This window comes from Schistocerca serialis, chromosome 5 (genome assembly GCF_023864345.2).
Source record: "Schistocerca serialis cubense isolate TAMUIC-IGC-003099 chromosome 5, iqSchSeri2.2, whole genome shotgun sequence".
Lineage (NCBI taxonomy): Eukaryota > Metazoa > Arthropoda > Insecta > Orthoptera > Acrididae > Schistocerca > Schistocerca serialis.
Window position 1 is genome coordinate 519,656,733 of NC_064642.1, and position 14,000 is coordinate 519,670,732.

Here is a 14,000-nt window from a genome sequence, read left to right on the forward strand (position 1 = left end):
CATTTTTGCTATAAATCCTCTCACAGTTTCTGTGCGCATGAGGTGGGTGTGAGTGAGAGGATGGTGCTTGATTGGTTTTCTTTTTGTTGTGAGGTGTGTTCGGAATATCTTAAGTGCAGGGGCAAGTTGGGTGGGCCTGAGGTGGTTGTTGAAGTTGAAGAGTTGCAGTCTGGGAAGAGAAAGAATGGGAGGGGTAAGTCTGTGGTTGGTTTATGGGTGTGGGGGCTGTGGTATCGAGGGGGGGGGGGGGGTGTTCAGAATGTGTATTTAGGGTTTTGGAGAGGCAGACAAAAAGGGAATTAGTGGGATTGATTGAGGATTTCGTAGAAGAGGGTAGTTCTAAGTTTCAGATGCGTATTCTTCTTATAGGGAGTTGGGTCAGCAGGGGTACAATCATTTAGTAGTGAACCACAGTGTTGAGTTTAAAAATTATGACACCAGGGCCTGTACAAATACCACAAAGGGGTTTTGGGCGGTCATTAAGTCAGTTATTGAGAGGGGGAAGCGGCACTCTTCTAACCTTCAGTCTCATTTAGATGAATACTGTTGGCGGAAGAGCGTCCCTGAGGGCTATTGTATTTTTGGGTTTTTTTTTTAAGGGCAGTTAGTAGGATGCATAGGCCGAAGGTTGTGGGTTAGTGAGGTGTCGGGTGGGGGGTGGTGGCTGCGGCTCGGGGTGGATGGGTGGGGGGTTTAGCTGTTGGTGAGATTTGTGGAGGTCAGTGGGTGTGGGGGAGGGGGGGGGGTTTATTCTGATTTTGTTGTGGAGTATTCTTTTGTTACAGTTGACATTGAGTTGTAGAGTGTGATTGAGATTGTTTTTGGTTTTTATTTGCTTAGGGGTCTTTGATTTTGGGTGGTGGGGGGAGGTGAGGAGGGGGGGTGGGTTGGGAGTTTTTTTGTTGTGGTTTTTTTTTTTGTTGTGGTTTTTTTTTTTTTGTTGTGGTTTTTTTTTGTTGGTGTGTGTGTGTGTGTGTGTGTGTGTGTGTGTGTGTGTGTGTGTGTGTGACCTAGAGGGCAGTGCTGGAGATTTTTTGGGGCGAGTTGTTGTTTTTTTGGTGTTTTTGTCTGTTTGGATGGTTGGTTGGCTAAGGGAGTTGTTTGGTTGTTGGTATTGGTGATTTGTATTTTAACTAAAGTTCAGTCTTGATCACAACACTTATGTCTCAATAACATAGGTGACCAGTTTCGGTTATCTTTATATAACCATCTTCAGACCTATGGCTTCCTTGAAGGATGGTAGGCGGAGCTCTCCTCAGCTGCTACGAAGTCAACTGATCAGCTGATCAGTGATCAGTTGACTTCGTAGCAGCTGAGGAGAGCACCGCCTACCATCTTCCAAGGAAGCCATGGGTCTGAAGATGGTTATATAAAGATAACCGAAACCGGTCACCAATGTTATTGAGACATAAGTGTTGTGATCAAGACTGAACTTTAGTTAAAATATAATACTGCATTGATCACTGTATCCAAAAATGTTTACCAAAATTGTATTGGTGATTTGGTCTCATGAGTTGCTGTTGACCTATGTAGGTCACAGGAAATGTTCGATTCCAATTTTGTTTTTGTATGTTGGTTTTCTTTCTTTTTTTTTTTTTGGTAGCAATAATTGTGGTGATGATGAAAGTGTTGAGTTTTATAATGTGATATCGGTAAATGCTATTGAGCTACATAGTCAAGGGAAGTGAGTGATTCTAGAGGATATTGTGTGTAGTGGAATTTGGGAAGGTTGTGGGGTCTTGTTATTTTATCATTTTGTGTCATTTGGTTCAGTGGTGTGTGTTTATATTTAGTTTGTCCCCACCCAAAAACCCCAATTTCCCCTGCTTGTCCCATTAGTTTCATTATATTTTTGGAGGAATGTGAGTTTGATGGTTTTTCAATCTATTTTCGTGTTTGTTGTCATATTTGTGTAATGACGTCATAGGTGCGGTATGGGAGTAGTTGTGAATGGTAGTTTCCGCCATATTGGTGACGTCATGGGTCAAAACAGACGGGTGGAATCGGACGCTTCCATTATCCCCACACAACAATACCCTTATGACCCTTACGGATCAATGCCAACAGGTGGGATCAGACACCTCCGTTGACCCTGTTGAGTTTGTTCATGCAGAAGATTTGATCAATTTCAAGGTAAGGAAAAAAATCATGAAATGTATAATAATTCTTTATGGTTTATATGTCACTTTAAAGTGCACAACTACTTCTTCTTCTTTTTGGTATATTTTAAAAAACAAACAATTCAAGCATGATAAATACAAAAACATTGCTACAACCTAACCCAAAATGTGTAACTTGAGTTACCAAATGCCAATTTTTTAAAGAGTTTCACAAAACACATTAAAGTATAGAAACTTACATGCCATTCTGTCCTTCACATAAGTGTACCTGATAATTTGGTGTCTCAAATAACTTACCTCCTGGAAGCCCTCTCCTGGTATACGATATTTAATTCAAGTAACGTGAGTTACCTTTATTTATGTAATGTGAGTTACCATAATTTTTGTAGGATTAGTTATAATTCTGAGCAGTCAGATTGGCTCTGAATTACATACAACACAACTAACAATATATTTCAACATATTTAATGTATATTTATCTCCATATGCCACATAAAATCCCATAGAGAATAGCCATTTCTATTTTACACCAATTTGCAATTTTTGCAGAATGCCTTTAAGGGGAGCCAGAACGATCCATCTCCTCCATGTTAATTTTAGCAAACAGAAGGAACATTTTTTTCTAAAACCGTTAAACATATTGCTCTGAAATTTGGACTGCATGTTCAGTGAATATTTCTCTACAAGGTTATAATGCCATGTTAATAAATATTTATTGGTTTTTGTTTTACAATTTTTTTAAACAGATGCTTATTTTTTTCTCTAAAATTTAGCACTTTTTCTTCTTGAATTATACAATTTTTTTTACAATCTGTTATAAAAATGAAGGAAAAGTAGTACACAATATTGTGTATAAATTTCATTGATATACCGTTAGCAGTTTTTGAGAAAATGTTCCTCAAAGATGAAAATTTTAAAGTTATGGGAAATGGCTTCCACAGTTTTTTAATACATTCCTGCCCCATATGATGGATTATCAGCATCCTCATTTTTTTTCCAGTGTTAGTTTCCTTTTCACTGGTCTGTTTCTTCCCTTTTGCCGCATGCTGTAGACTTTTGTCTATTCTTCCTGAACCTCTTGGTCTTTCTTCATCAATTAGGCGCATTGTGGAAATGGTGTTGTGTCCTGGTTGGAAACCTAAACGTTTCAGCACATCACATTTGATAATGTTTCCTTTATTGTATGTTGCCATTGCATCATACACTCCAAAATGCAATGTTTTTACCTGTACAAACACTCTTTTGGGAATCCTAATCCAAATTAAATTATTTACACTTTCATTTGGATTTTGTGTTTTCCCGTGTAAACACTTTTCCAATAAACTTGGCTGTCATAAATCTCTGAATATGGGCTTCATTACATCAATTACAGCATTTGGCAAACTGTTTTTATGGGCATATTCCTTTCCTGATTGGTACTTACACCATGAGTCATCACCTGTGGGGCACGGTGCATGTTGCGGGTGCTCATTTGTTGATGCAGTACGAAAAAATAATGCCCATACTGCTCTCCTCACATGCTCAATGCTTCTTGTATTTTGCCTAATTGCACACCCATAGTACCTCTGCAGCCTATCAATTGCTTCATCTGCCAATCTTCATCTGCCAATCTTCCTCTTCCTCTTCCTCCAAGGGTCTTACCATCACTAAGGTTCTGGGATCCTAATGTCTGCTTTAGTTTGCGCAAGCGAGCCCCCATGCGCTTCTGCACATGTCCAATGCACTCCCTGTTTTTTTTATGTGAATTTCATTGTCATATGGTTTGAGTCCTCTACAACTTTATATTCCTTAGAATCACCATCTCCTAGATAGTTAGTGTAGCGTACATTATACCACTCCTGTGATCTGGAAAAAATTGCTTTTACTCCCTCTACTTTCATCGCTCCACTCGTGGTGTGAAAATTTGCTTCACAACTTTCACTATGTTGGTCCTTGGTATTGCCCTTACATCTACAATGTTTTGAGAGAATACCAACAACAATTACTTTACAACTGTCTCCACTGATAGCTGTCACAGCTCCATTTACAGATTTATGACTTCTACATTGCCATGATCCATATAAAGCAACAGTTAAATCTCTACAATTCCCATTATCTGTCACAGCTTCTTCAGCTGCTTTCTTCGTTGTTCCTTGAGCAATATCTTCAGCAGAAGATCCCACCAATTCATCATAAAATCCAAACTTGGTTGGTGGTTTTGGCAAGTTCATAATTCCTCATAACATTGTCCCTGCAGCACTGCCCTTGCCAATGCAACGCAAGCCATACACTAGCCTAACATTTATATCATACACCTTCTTTCCACTATTACCACTACGAGGAATACTGTTAGAATTAGAAAACAAAACTTCTGCAGCACATCTGTTACATTTCAATAACATTTTACATGCCAAACCAATGTGTGAAGTTATTTTCAATTCCAGTCCTCTTTCTTTGCAAACTTGGCATAAAACGTTATGTTTCAAAATATTAGAGAGCAAGGAAATGTTAATTATTTCATTCACATCATTACTATCACTTTCATAGTTTTCAAATTTTTCTTTTCTGTCACAAAGTTTCTTGCTCAAAGAAGTTCTATCACATTCATTTGAAGTAGTCGGTGAAGCAGTCTGAGCAGTATCTCCTTTCGAAACAACAAAAGATTTCTTCTTCCACTCATTGTGCCTTTTCTCAAACACTCGATAGCTGAAACGGGGCATATTGATATCCACAAACCAAATACGTAAAACAGGTACGAACAAAATTCGTCAAATACGCAGAATTGAACAGCTAAACAACAAAAAGCAAACTCCACAAGTCAACACACACGGTATACCGTTCATGTTTACTGATATGAACAGTCATTTGTCACAGAGATAAAGCCACACAACGTTGGAAAACAAAACACTGTCTAATTCCGCAAAGATAGCCAGCGAGCAGCACCATCAGTGGTGACACACCATGTCGCTACAACTGTTAATGCAGCACGTCAACTTCGCAGCGATAAAAAGACACTCTTAGAATTCACTTAGAAGGGCGAAACTTGATTTGTTTTCTTCAGAAAACTCCAAATAATTTTATAATAAAAAAAAACAAAAAACATTAATTTTGTCATTTTCATCATTCCGGCTCCCCTTAAGTGAAGCTGAAAAGATGAGGAGAAGAAGGCAGATATGAAGAGCGTAAAATCAAACACAAGGAAACTATGAAAAAGTTCAGGAAAAGAAGCAGGAACAGGAAAAATGTTTTAGTAACAGAGAGCAAGAAAGGATTGCTGCAGACAGGAAATGGAATGTCAGAGAAACTGTTGTCAAGTACAGGAAGCGGCTAAAGGAAGCATCTTCAGCTACACCAAGTAGTTCTGCCTCTCCACCATATAAAAATAGGTCTTCATTGAGAAAAGCCATATCAAAAGTGAAATGTGTACTTCCAGCATCAGCCAGAAAACAAAAATGTGTTATTGGAAGGTTGTATCATAAATTTGTTGAACCTTTAGAAGTAGAAAGAATCTCTGAACAAAAAATACATGATGAAATAATAAGCACAGTGAGCAAATTCTATGAAAGGGATGACATTAGCAGACAGGCCCCTGGACACAAAGACGTTGTGACTGCAAAGGATGAGAAAGGTAAGAGTAAGTTGCAAGTACAACACTTGATGTTTTCTTTGAAAGAAGCCCATGCAATGTTTTGTGAAGAAAATGGAAAAGTGAATGGTAAAAGTAAACTGGGTCGACAGAAGCATCCGATCCCACGCATCGGCTTTGACCCATGACGTAAGGGTGTTGTGGTGTGTGACGCCATGACGGCGTGGAGTTTGGTTTGTGTGTGTGGCGTGTTTGTAGATGTCGTCGTGTTGTGGTGTGTTATGCCCTCTGGTGGTATGTTCAGGGCTTTTGTTTGTGTGGTGTAATGGGCTCAGTTTGGTCTTGCTCATTATGCAGAATTGTTCGAGTGTTGGCTGTGTTTGTAGTGGAATTCATTTCAGTGAGTTAATGATTTAGTGGTTCTGTGTGAAGGTTAATTTAGTGTTGTTCGCTGTATGTCATGTGGTAATTTTAGTAAATTAATCGGTTGTTATTTTTGTTCAGGAATGGATACGATGGATAAAATTAATAGCACGCGTCTGAGGGAAATGAAGGGAAACACCGCTTTGGAACTGATAAAGTTTTTGCAGCTGTTTGGTTTAATTGTTGAGATGGTGAAGTGCTCTATTTGTGGCAAAGAAATGAAGTTGGCTAAAGTTCCGGCGTCTCGGACCAGGGACGGTTATATGTGGTGCTGTCGAAAGGATTACATTTGGCGTTCCATATGGCGTGGTTCCTGGTTCGAGAAGTCTAGGTTGGGCGTGCGCGAGATTGTAGTGGTGACTTATTATTTTTGTTAAAGATCCCCACACAGTTTTTGCGTGCATGGAACTGGTGTGAGTGAGAGGGGTGTGCTTGATTGGTTTTCTTTCTGCCGTGAAGTGTGTCCCGAGTTTAGTAAGTACAGGGGTAAGCTGGGAGGGGGGGGGGGGGGGGGGGGGGGCATGGGGTGGTTGTGGAGGTGGACGAGTTGCAGTTTGGGAAAAGGAAGTATGGGAGGAGTAAGTGTGTGGTTGGTGTCTGGGCGTGGGGGGCTGTTGTTCCGGGAGAGGTGAGTGTTCTGAATGTGTTTTTAGAGTTGTGGAAGGAAGGTCTAAGGCGGAATTAGCGGGCTTAATTGAGGAGTACATAGAACCGGGGTCCACAGTAGTTTCAGATGCATTTTCTTCATATAGGGGGTTGGGTGAGAAGGGATTCAATCATTTAGTCATTAACCATAGCTTAGAGCTCAAAAATTATGAGACGGGTGCTTGCACAAATACAATAGAGGGGATGTGTGGGGCTGTTAAGTCAGTTCTTGGGAGGGGGAAGAGCCGCTCTTCCAACCTTCAGTCTCATTTAGATGAGTACTGTTGGCGGAAGAGTGTCCCTGAGGGCTATGTTTTTTTCGGGTTTTTTAAGGGCTGTTAGTAAAATGTATAGGCCAAAAGTGGTTAGTTAGGTTGGGTGGGTGGGTGGCTGCGGCTCAGGGTGGGGTGGGTGGTTTATTTCATGTTAGAGTGTTTGGGGGGGGGGGGGGGGGGGTACGAAGTGTGTTAGTTTGTGGAGGATCTATTTTGTTGAAGTTTTTGTTGAGTTGTTGTGTGTGATTGAGATTTTTTTATGTTGCATTTGGTTTTTTATTTTGGGGTGAGGTGGGAGGTTGGGTTGGTTGGGGGGGGGGGAGGGGGGGGGTCTTTCTTTTGGTTGAGTATTTTTTCGTTGGTGTGGGGCGCAGGGGGTGGGGGCGACGCGCCTGTGTGTGATTGTGGTGGCCAGCCTAGTTTGTGGCGCCAGAACTTTTTTGCGGTAAGTTTCTATTTTTTTGTTTTTAGTGTATGTGTTGTGTGTTGGTGTTGGGGTCGAGGGAAGTGTTTTATTGAAATGTGTGTATGTATTGATGTCAGGAGATGTTTTTGAGCTATATAGGTCAAGGGAAGTGTTTGATCCTAATTTATGTGATCGCGAGCTGCTGTTGAGCTGTATAGGTCAAGGGAAGTGTTCGATCCCAATTTATGGGACCGGGAGCTGCTGTTGAGCTATACAGGGAAGTGTTTGATCCCAATGTGTGGCTGTGATAGTTGGTGTTGGTATTGGTATCGGGAGATGTTTTTGAGCTATATAGGTCAAGGGAAGTGTTTGGTCGTAATTTATGGGACCAGGAGCTGCTGTTGAGCTATATAGGTCAAGGGAAGTGTTCAATCCCAATGTGTGGCTGTGAATGTTGGTACTGGTATCGGGAGATGTTTTTGAGCTATATAGGTCAAGGGAAGTGTTTGGTCCCAATTTATGGAATCGGGAGCTATGTAGGTCAAGGGAAGTGTCCAATTCCAGATGATACTATGTTTAGTGGTATTTGGGGAGTTTTGTGATGTCGGTTTTTTGCTTCTGTCTAAATTTGTTTATATTTACTTTGTCCCCACCCAAAAACCCCCAATTTCTCGCGCTTGTCCCGTTAGTGTCATTAGGCTTGTTGTGGAATGTGTGTGTGTGTGTGTGTGTTTTTCGATGTATTTTCGTCTCCATAATGTGTACATAACAATTTCATATGCGCCATATTGGAATTGTGGTTTACGGTCGTTTCCGCGATATTTGTGACGTCATGGGTCAAAGCAGACGGGCGGGATCGGACGCTTCCGTATTTCCAGTAAACTCACAGAATTAAAACCCAAACATGTCATGCTTGCCAATAAACCTCCACACGTGTGTCTCTGCAGGTATCACTAGAATTTCATCTGTGCTATTAACTCTCTTCATAGTGTAGTACCTCAAATACCAAAATACACCAGTAACTGGCCAGAATTTTTTCTATGTGCAGAGCCTACAGCTGATAGTTGGTTGGGAAAATGCATGAAATGTAATGATTTATTGGAAAATTAAACTTCCTGATTTATGTACTGGTGTACAAGAGTACAACGTGAAGTGGTATGTGTGGCAGGAGAGTGATGGCAGAATTTTGAAAGTAGAGGGAGAAGGTATGTTACAGAATCTTATTGATCATATTCTTACCATGGGACATGAATTTTTAGAGCACTGCTACTTTAAGAGAGAACAATCAAAGAACTATCAGAGTGATAAGGAATCACTGCCTTCTACGATGCTAACTGCCATGATGCAAATCGATTTTTCTGAAAATTTTACATGAGTAAGTCAAGATGAAATTGAAAGCACACATTAGCAGCAGAATCTAATTAGTATTTTTACTGTCATGATTCGGCATTCAGGTACTTCTCATCCCTATGTGTTGGTATCTGATAATCTGGATCACACAAAAACACTGTCATTCCCTATGTTGATAGACTTCTTGAAGAACTACCAAAAAATATTAGACAAGTTACAATCTGGTTAGATGGTCCTGCTTCCCAGTTAAAAAGCAGATATATTGCAGAGGCTATAAAAGTTCTAAGTAAGAGTCATGCCAAAAGAACTACATGGAAGTACTTTGCAACTTTTCATGGGAAGGGGCAGTGGATGAAATTGGTGGGGCTGTCAAATGCCAAGTTTGGTCTTGTGTGAAAAGCAGGAAATGTGTTGTAAACAATGCTACAGATTTTGTAAAAGCATTGTTGAATTCTTCTTCTAATGTGACAGCAGTTCTTAAGGGTGAAGAAGACTTCGTAATGGAAGGAAGTGTGGCTGGTAAAAACTGTCGAGGGAGACCACGTTTTGAATACAGTAAGCTTGTTCAACTGGATCTAGGTTGTAGCGGTTACACAGAGTTGGAGAGGCTTGCACAGACTAAAGTAGTGTGGAGAGATGCATCAAATTGGTCTTTGGACTGAGACCACAACAGCAAATTCCTTCTTTTTAATTTGTTTCACTTGGGACATGCCTGTTAGGACAAGCACCTAATGCATGAAGAGTGAGGGAGTTTTAAGGCACACCATGAACTGGCCATGGCCTCAATGATGGAACTGTTCCAGCATTCATCAACTGGGTGATGTGAGGTTTACGCAGTTCATCATTGGAAGTGAATTGTTTAAGTGACAGAAATATTGACCATTAGCTTAAAGGAGTACTTCTGAGATATAAAAGCTTTTGGCTGACAAATATGAAGGCTGAACATATGGGAGAGGCCTAGAGGTGCCAGAAGGTTTCAGATATGTTCACAGTCATCTCAGTCAATTAAATAACTTGGTGTTGGGGTCTCTCTGAATCAGTGTTCAACAATAAAGAAAATAAAAGATTTTAATCATTAACCTGTTCTATTCCTTGTTCCGTTAGAGCCTCAGACACAACTGGATGATTGATTCAATTTAATGCATTTTCAAAATCTAAAAAAGGCAAGGCAAAGAGGTTGGCGGCACTAACTCATTTGTTCCACCTGTTAATTGTTTCACAGAGAATGAGGATACAATAAACTGTGCTAAATCTTGTGTGAAACACAGCTTGCTCAATAGATTGAGCCAAATCAAATGTGACGCTCATCCCAGTAATCAAAATTCTAGTAAAAACTTTGTACAGTGTGTACAGGAGACTGATAAGGGCAATGTAGTTCTTCATATCTTTAGAATGTGTTATGACTATTTTGGCTTTATTCCAATCTCTTGATAATGTTCCACAGCGCAAACAACTTTAAAACATTTGAGCTAAATGGTTCTTAGATTTGGAGGAGGGGACGAAACAGTGAGGTCATCAGTCCCATCAGATTAGGGAAGGATGGAAAAGGAAGTTGGCCGTGCTCCTTCAAAGGAAACATTCTGGCATTTGCTTAAAGCGATTTAGGGAAACTGATGAAAACCTAAAGGGTCGACAGAAGCGTCCGATCCCACGCGTCGGCTTTGACCCGTGACGTAAGGGTGTTGTCGTGTGTGACGTCATGACGGCGCGGAGTTTGGTTTTTGTGTGTGTGTGTGTGGCGTGTTTGTATATGTCGTCGTGTTGTGGTTTGTTGTGCTCTCTGATGGTGTGTTCAGGGTTTTCGTTCGTGTGGTGTAATGGGCTCAGTTTGCTTTTGTTCATTATCCAGAATTGTTCGAGGGTCGGCTGTGTTTGTAGTGGAATTCGTTTCAGTGAGTAAAGGTTAATTTAGTGTTGTTCGCTGTACATCGTGTGGTAATTTTAGTAAAATTAATCGATTGTTGTTTTTGTTAAGGAATGGATATGACATAAAATTAACACTGCGCAGGTCAAAGAAGTGTTCGATCCCAATGTGTGGCTGCGTATGTTGATATTGGTATCGGGAGATGTTTTTGAGCTATATAGGCCAAGGAAAGTGTTCGATCCTGAGTTATGAGATCGGGAGCTGCTGTTGAGCTATATAGGTCAAGCGAACTGTCCGATTCCAGATATTGTGTTTAGTGGTATTTGTGGAGTTTTGTGATGACGGTTTCTTTCGTCGTTTTGTGTGGTTTTGTATGGGGGTGAGTGTTTAAATTTGTTTATATTTAGTTTGCCCCCATCCAAAAACACACCATTTCCCGCGCTTGTCCCGTTAGTGTTATTAGGCTTTTTGTGGAATATGTGTGTGTGTGTGTGTGTGTGTGTGTGTGTGTGTGTGTGTGTGTGTGTGTGTTTTTTTCGATGTATTTTCGTCCTCATAATGTGTACGTACTGACTTTACATGCGCCATATTGGAATCGTGGTTTATGGTCGTTTCCGCCATATTTGTGGCGTCATGGGTCAAAGCAGACGGGCGGGATCGGACGCTTCCGTATTTCCAACCTAAATCAGGATGGCCGGACACTGTTTTCGAACTGTCGTCCTCCCAATGTGACTCCAGTGTGCTAACCGTTGTGCCATCTTGCTCAGTTTGGTTTTAAATGCTTTACAGATTCCTAATCCATCAGTTTTAAAATATCGAATGACAGATCACCTCTACCTAGAGCAGTTCATTTTTTCATATTGTCGATAACATGTTTGATCCCTGATAGGGGTATTTCTGGGATTTTGGGGGAGGGGGGGGGGAGAGAGGGAGAGGGAGAGAGAGAGAGAGAGAGAGAGAGAGAGAGAGAGAGAGAGAGAGAGAGAGCTTAGTACTTACATAATTATAACATTAATATTCCGAAACTTGATTCTTAACTGCTTAAATGTTTCCAGGTGCACATGTGGTTTCTGACCATAATGTCTGCAGATTAAAACTGAAGAAATTGGAGAAACGTAGGAAATTCTGGATCCAGGACCTGGATAAATTGAAATTGCTGAGAGTTCAAACAACTCATTGAGAATGGGGAAATGAATACAGTAGAAGATGAATGGCTAGCTTCGAGACGATGGCAGCAGAAGATGAAATAGGAAAAAAACGACACAACCTAGTAGAAATCCCTGGAAAACAAGTGAAATATCTACACCCACATGGATACTCTGCAAATAACACTTAAGTGCCTGGCAGAGTATTTACTTAACCACCTCTATTAGTCCACTCTAGAACAGAATGTTAAAAAAAAGACCACATATATCTTTGCATGCAAGCTCTGATCGTTTCTCCCTACGTAGTTCAGAATCAACAGAATATTTTCATATTTGGAGGAGAAAGTTGGTGTATTTCGTAAGAAGAGCCCACCACAACAAGAAACACCTTTGTTTAATGATGTCCATGCCAAATTCTGTGTTATTGCAAAAACTTGACAGGAAATGTGCTCTATTCAAGAAACAAATTAAAAATGAAAACCTTTGAGATAAACTAGAAAGATTAAACAACACTGCACACTGATCATTACAAAAATTAGTTGTAGCAGATTTGAACAGACAGGGGATATAACACAAATATTATATAAAGTGGCACTACCTTGTTTTACAAGAAAAAGAGTGATGAAATGTAATAATTTAATAAGTGATGTTAGTCAGGGAAAGGCAGTATGAAAAGTGACGCAAAATTAGTTAACAGTAAACACATTTCACGGAATAAAAATGAGGTAGAAGTAATTTTTAAAAGACAACCAAAGGGACTCCACAAGCTACAGATGTGCAAGTAACAATTATTACTTTCAGTTACTGATCATGTAGCAGATGAGAATTATATGGGCCCTATTTGCACAAACTATGTCTGCCAGGTATAACTGGTTGATAAATGTTCTACTGGGTACAGAGTCATTGGAATATAAAGAACAGGAAGTGAAAAATAACTCTTAGTTCCGATATCATCATGAATGTCATAACCAGAGAAAGGTATGACACACTGCCACCTTTTTCTTTTAAATCTGTAATACTTTCAATTGATAAGGGCTTGTTGGAAACACTATGCAGACATGTAAAAGGTTCAACATCTGCCTTACTGATGTTACTCTGTAAGGTACCACAAGTCAGCAGAAGTTCCTTGACTATCATCTACACCCACCTTCTCTACAGCCATCTGAGCAAAGATGAAACACATGATGGTGAATCTTTCAAGAAAATCTGGCGGGTATTTCAGCAAGAACATGGGCGTTTTTGCTTCGACAGTACATAAATCAATGTAAATATCATTAAAATAATAGGGGCATACCCAGCTCTGGTTGAGACTGATTAATAATATAAACTTATAATGTATATGAGAGAGAGCAAGAGAGAACTTCAGAAGGACTGTAAATTATCAGAGTCTACTGATAGAAATTGAATCGATGCGTTAAACTTGCAACAATACACACAAGGCTTTTATTCTCCCTCAAAGCCCATTATAGGTGAGCAGTAGTAGATACGATATTAAGTAAAAAGTCAACATTCACTAACAATACTGTCTGACGGTATTCATTTCAACCTCATAAACAAGCAGTGCCTCCCTCCGAACGCCTACTTGTAATACAAACATAAAAGCAATGGAAAAACTTTGGACACTTACCAGGATGTATTACAGAACACATCTTGTGGATTGCTTTGTCGACTGGTTACTACATCCAATGGACACTAATAATGGATAGATAAAGCCAACAGCGGAAGTATGACCAATTGAAACCCCGCCCTTCCCTGTCACATACACATCATACAATTATCACGCGTGAAAAACATTCACTTTCACAATAACATTATTCATAATTGCACACTACTAGCCATCACTTTCATAATTCAACGTACTTCTCACTGTAATCACAATGTTAACATTTTTCTATACATCGCAACCACCTGACAGCCATCAACAACATCTATTTCAACGATACTCTTGTTGTCAAGTGAAACAAAAGCAAAGGCAATGTTGAGCCTAGGCAAAGATGATATCAAGGGGATTAACTCAGTGATCCATACTATTAGTATAGAGATCACTGGATTAGCTAGATATCATTGGGGAGAGCTAACCACTAGTGGTGGGCCAAACGGTTTTTCTGGAGTAACCGTTATCATGGTTCCACTTATTCTTTGATAACCGTTATTTTTAACTGTTATCAATAAGTGTTAAGTTATTTTTCACTGCCGAATACTCCGAC

The 14,000-nt window shown here is 40.0% G+C and overlaps 1 protein-coding gene across 1 annotated transcript in view; it reads right to left on the reverse strand.

Annotated features, from left to right (window-relative positions):
* The window catches only part of LOC126481351 (abl interactor 2), a 58,917-nt gene extending 45,137 nt beyond the window's left edge, over positions 1–13,780 (reverse strand). Inside the window, exons 1-2 of the mRNA XM_050105046.1 lie at positions 13,654–13,780; positions 13,421–13,545 (exon numbers count right to left, since the gene is read on the reverse strand). Coding sequence (XP_049961003.1) covers positions 13,421–13,442 — 22 coding nt within the window. The 5' untranslated portion in view covers positions 13,443–13,545; positions 13,654–13,780. The remainder of the gene's footprint in view (positions 1–13,420; positions 13,546–13,653) is intronic.
* Between the last annotated feature and the right edge of the window lie 220 nt (positions 13,781–14,000).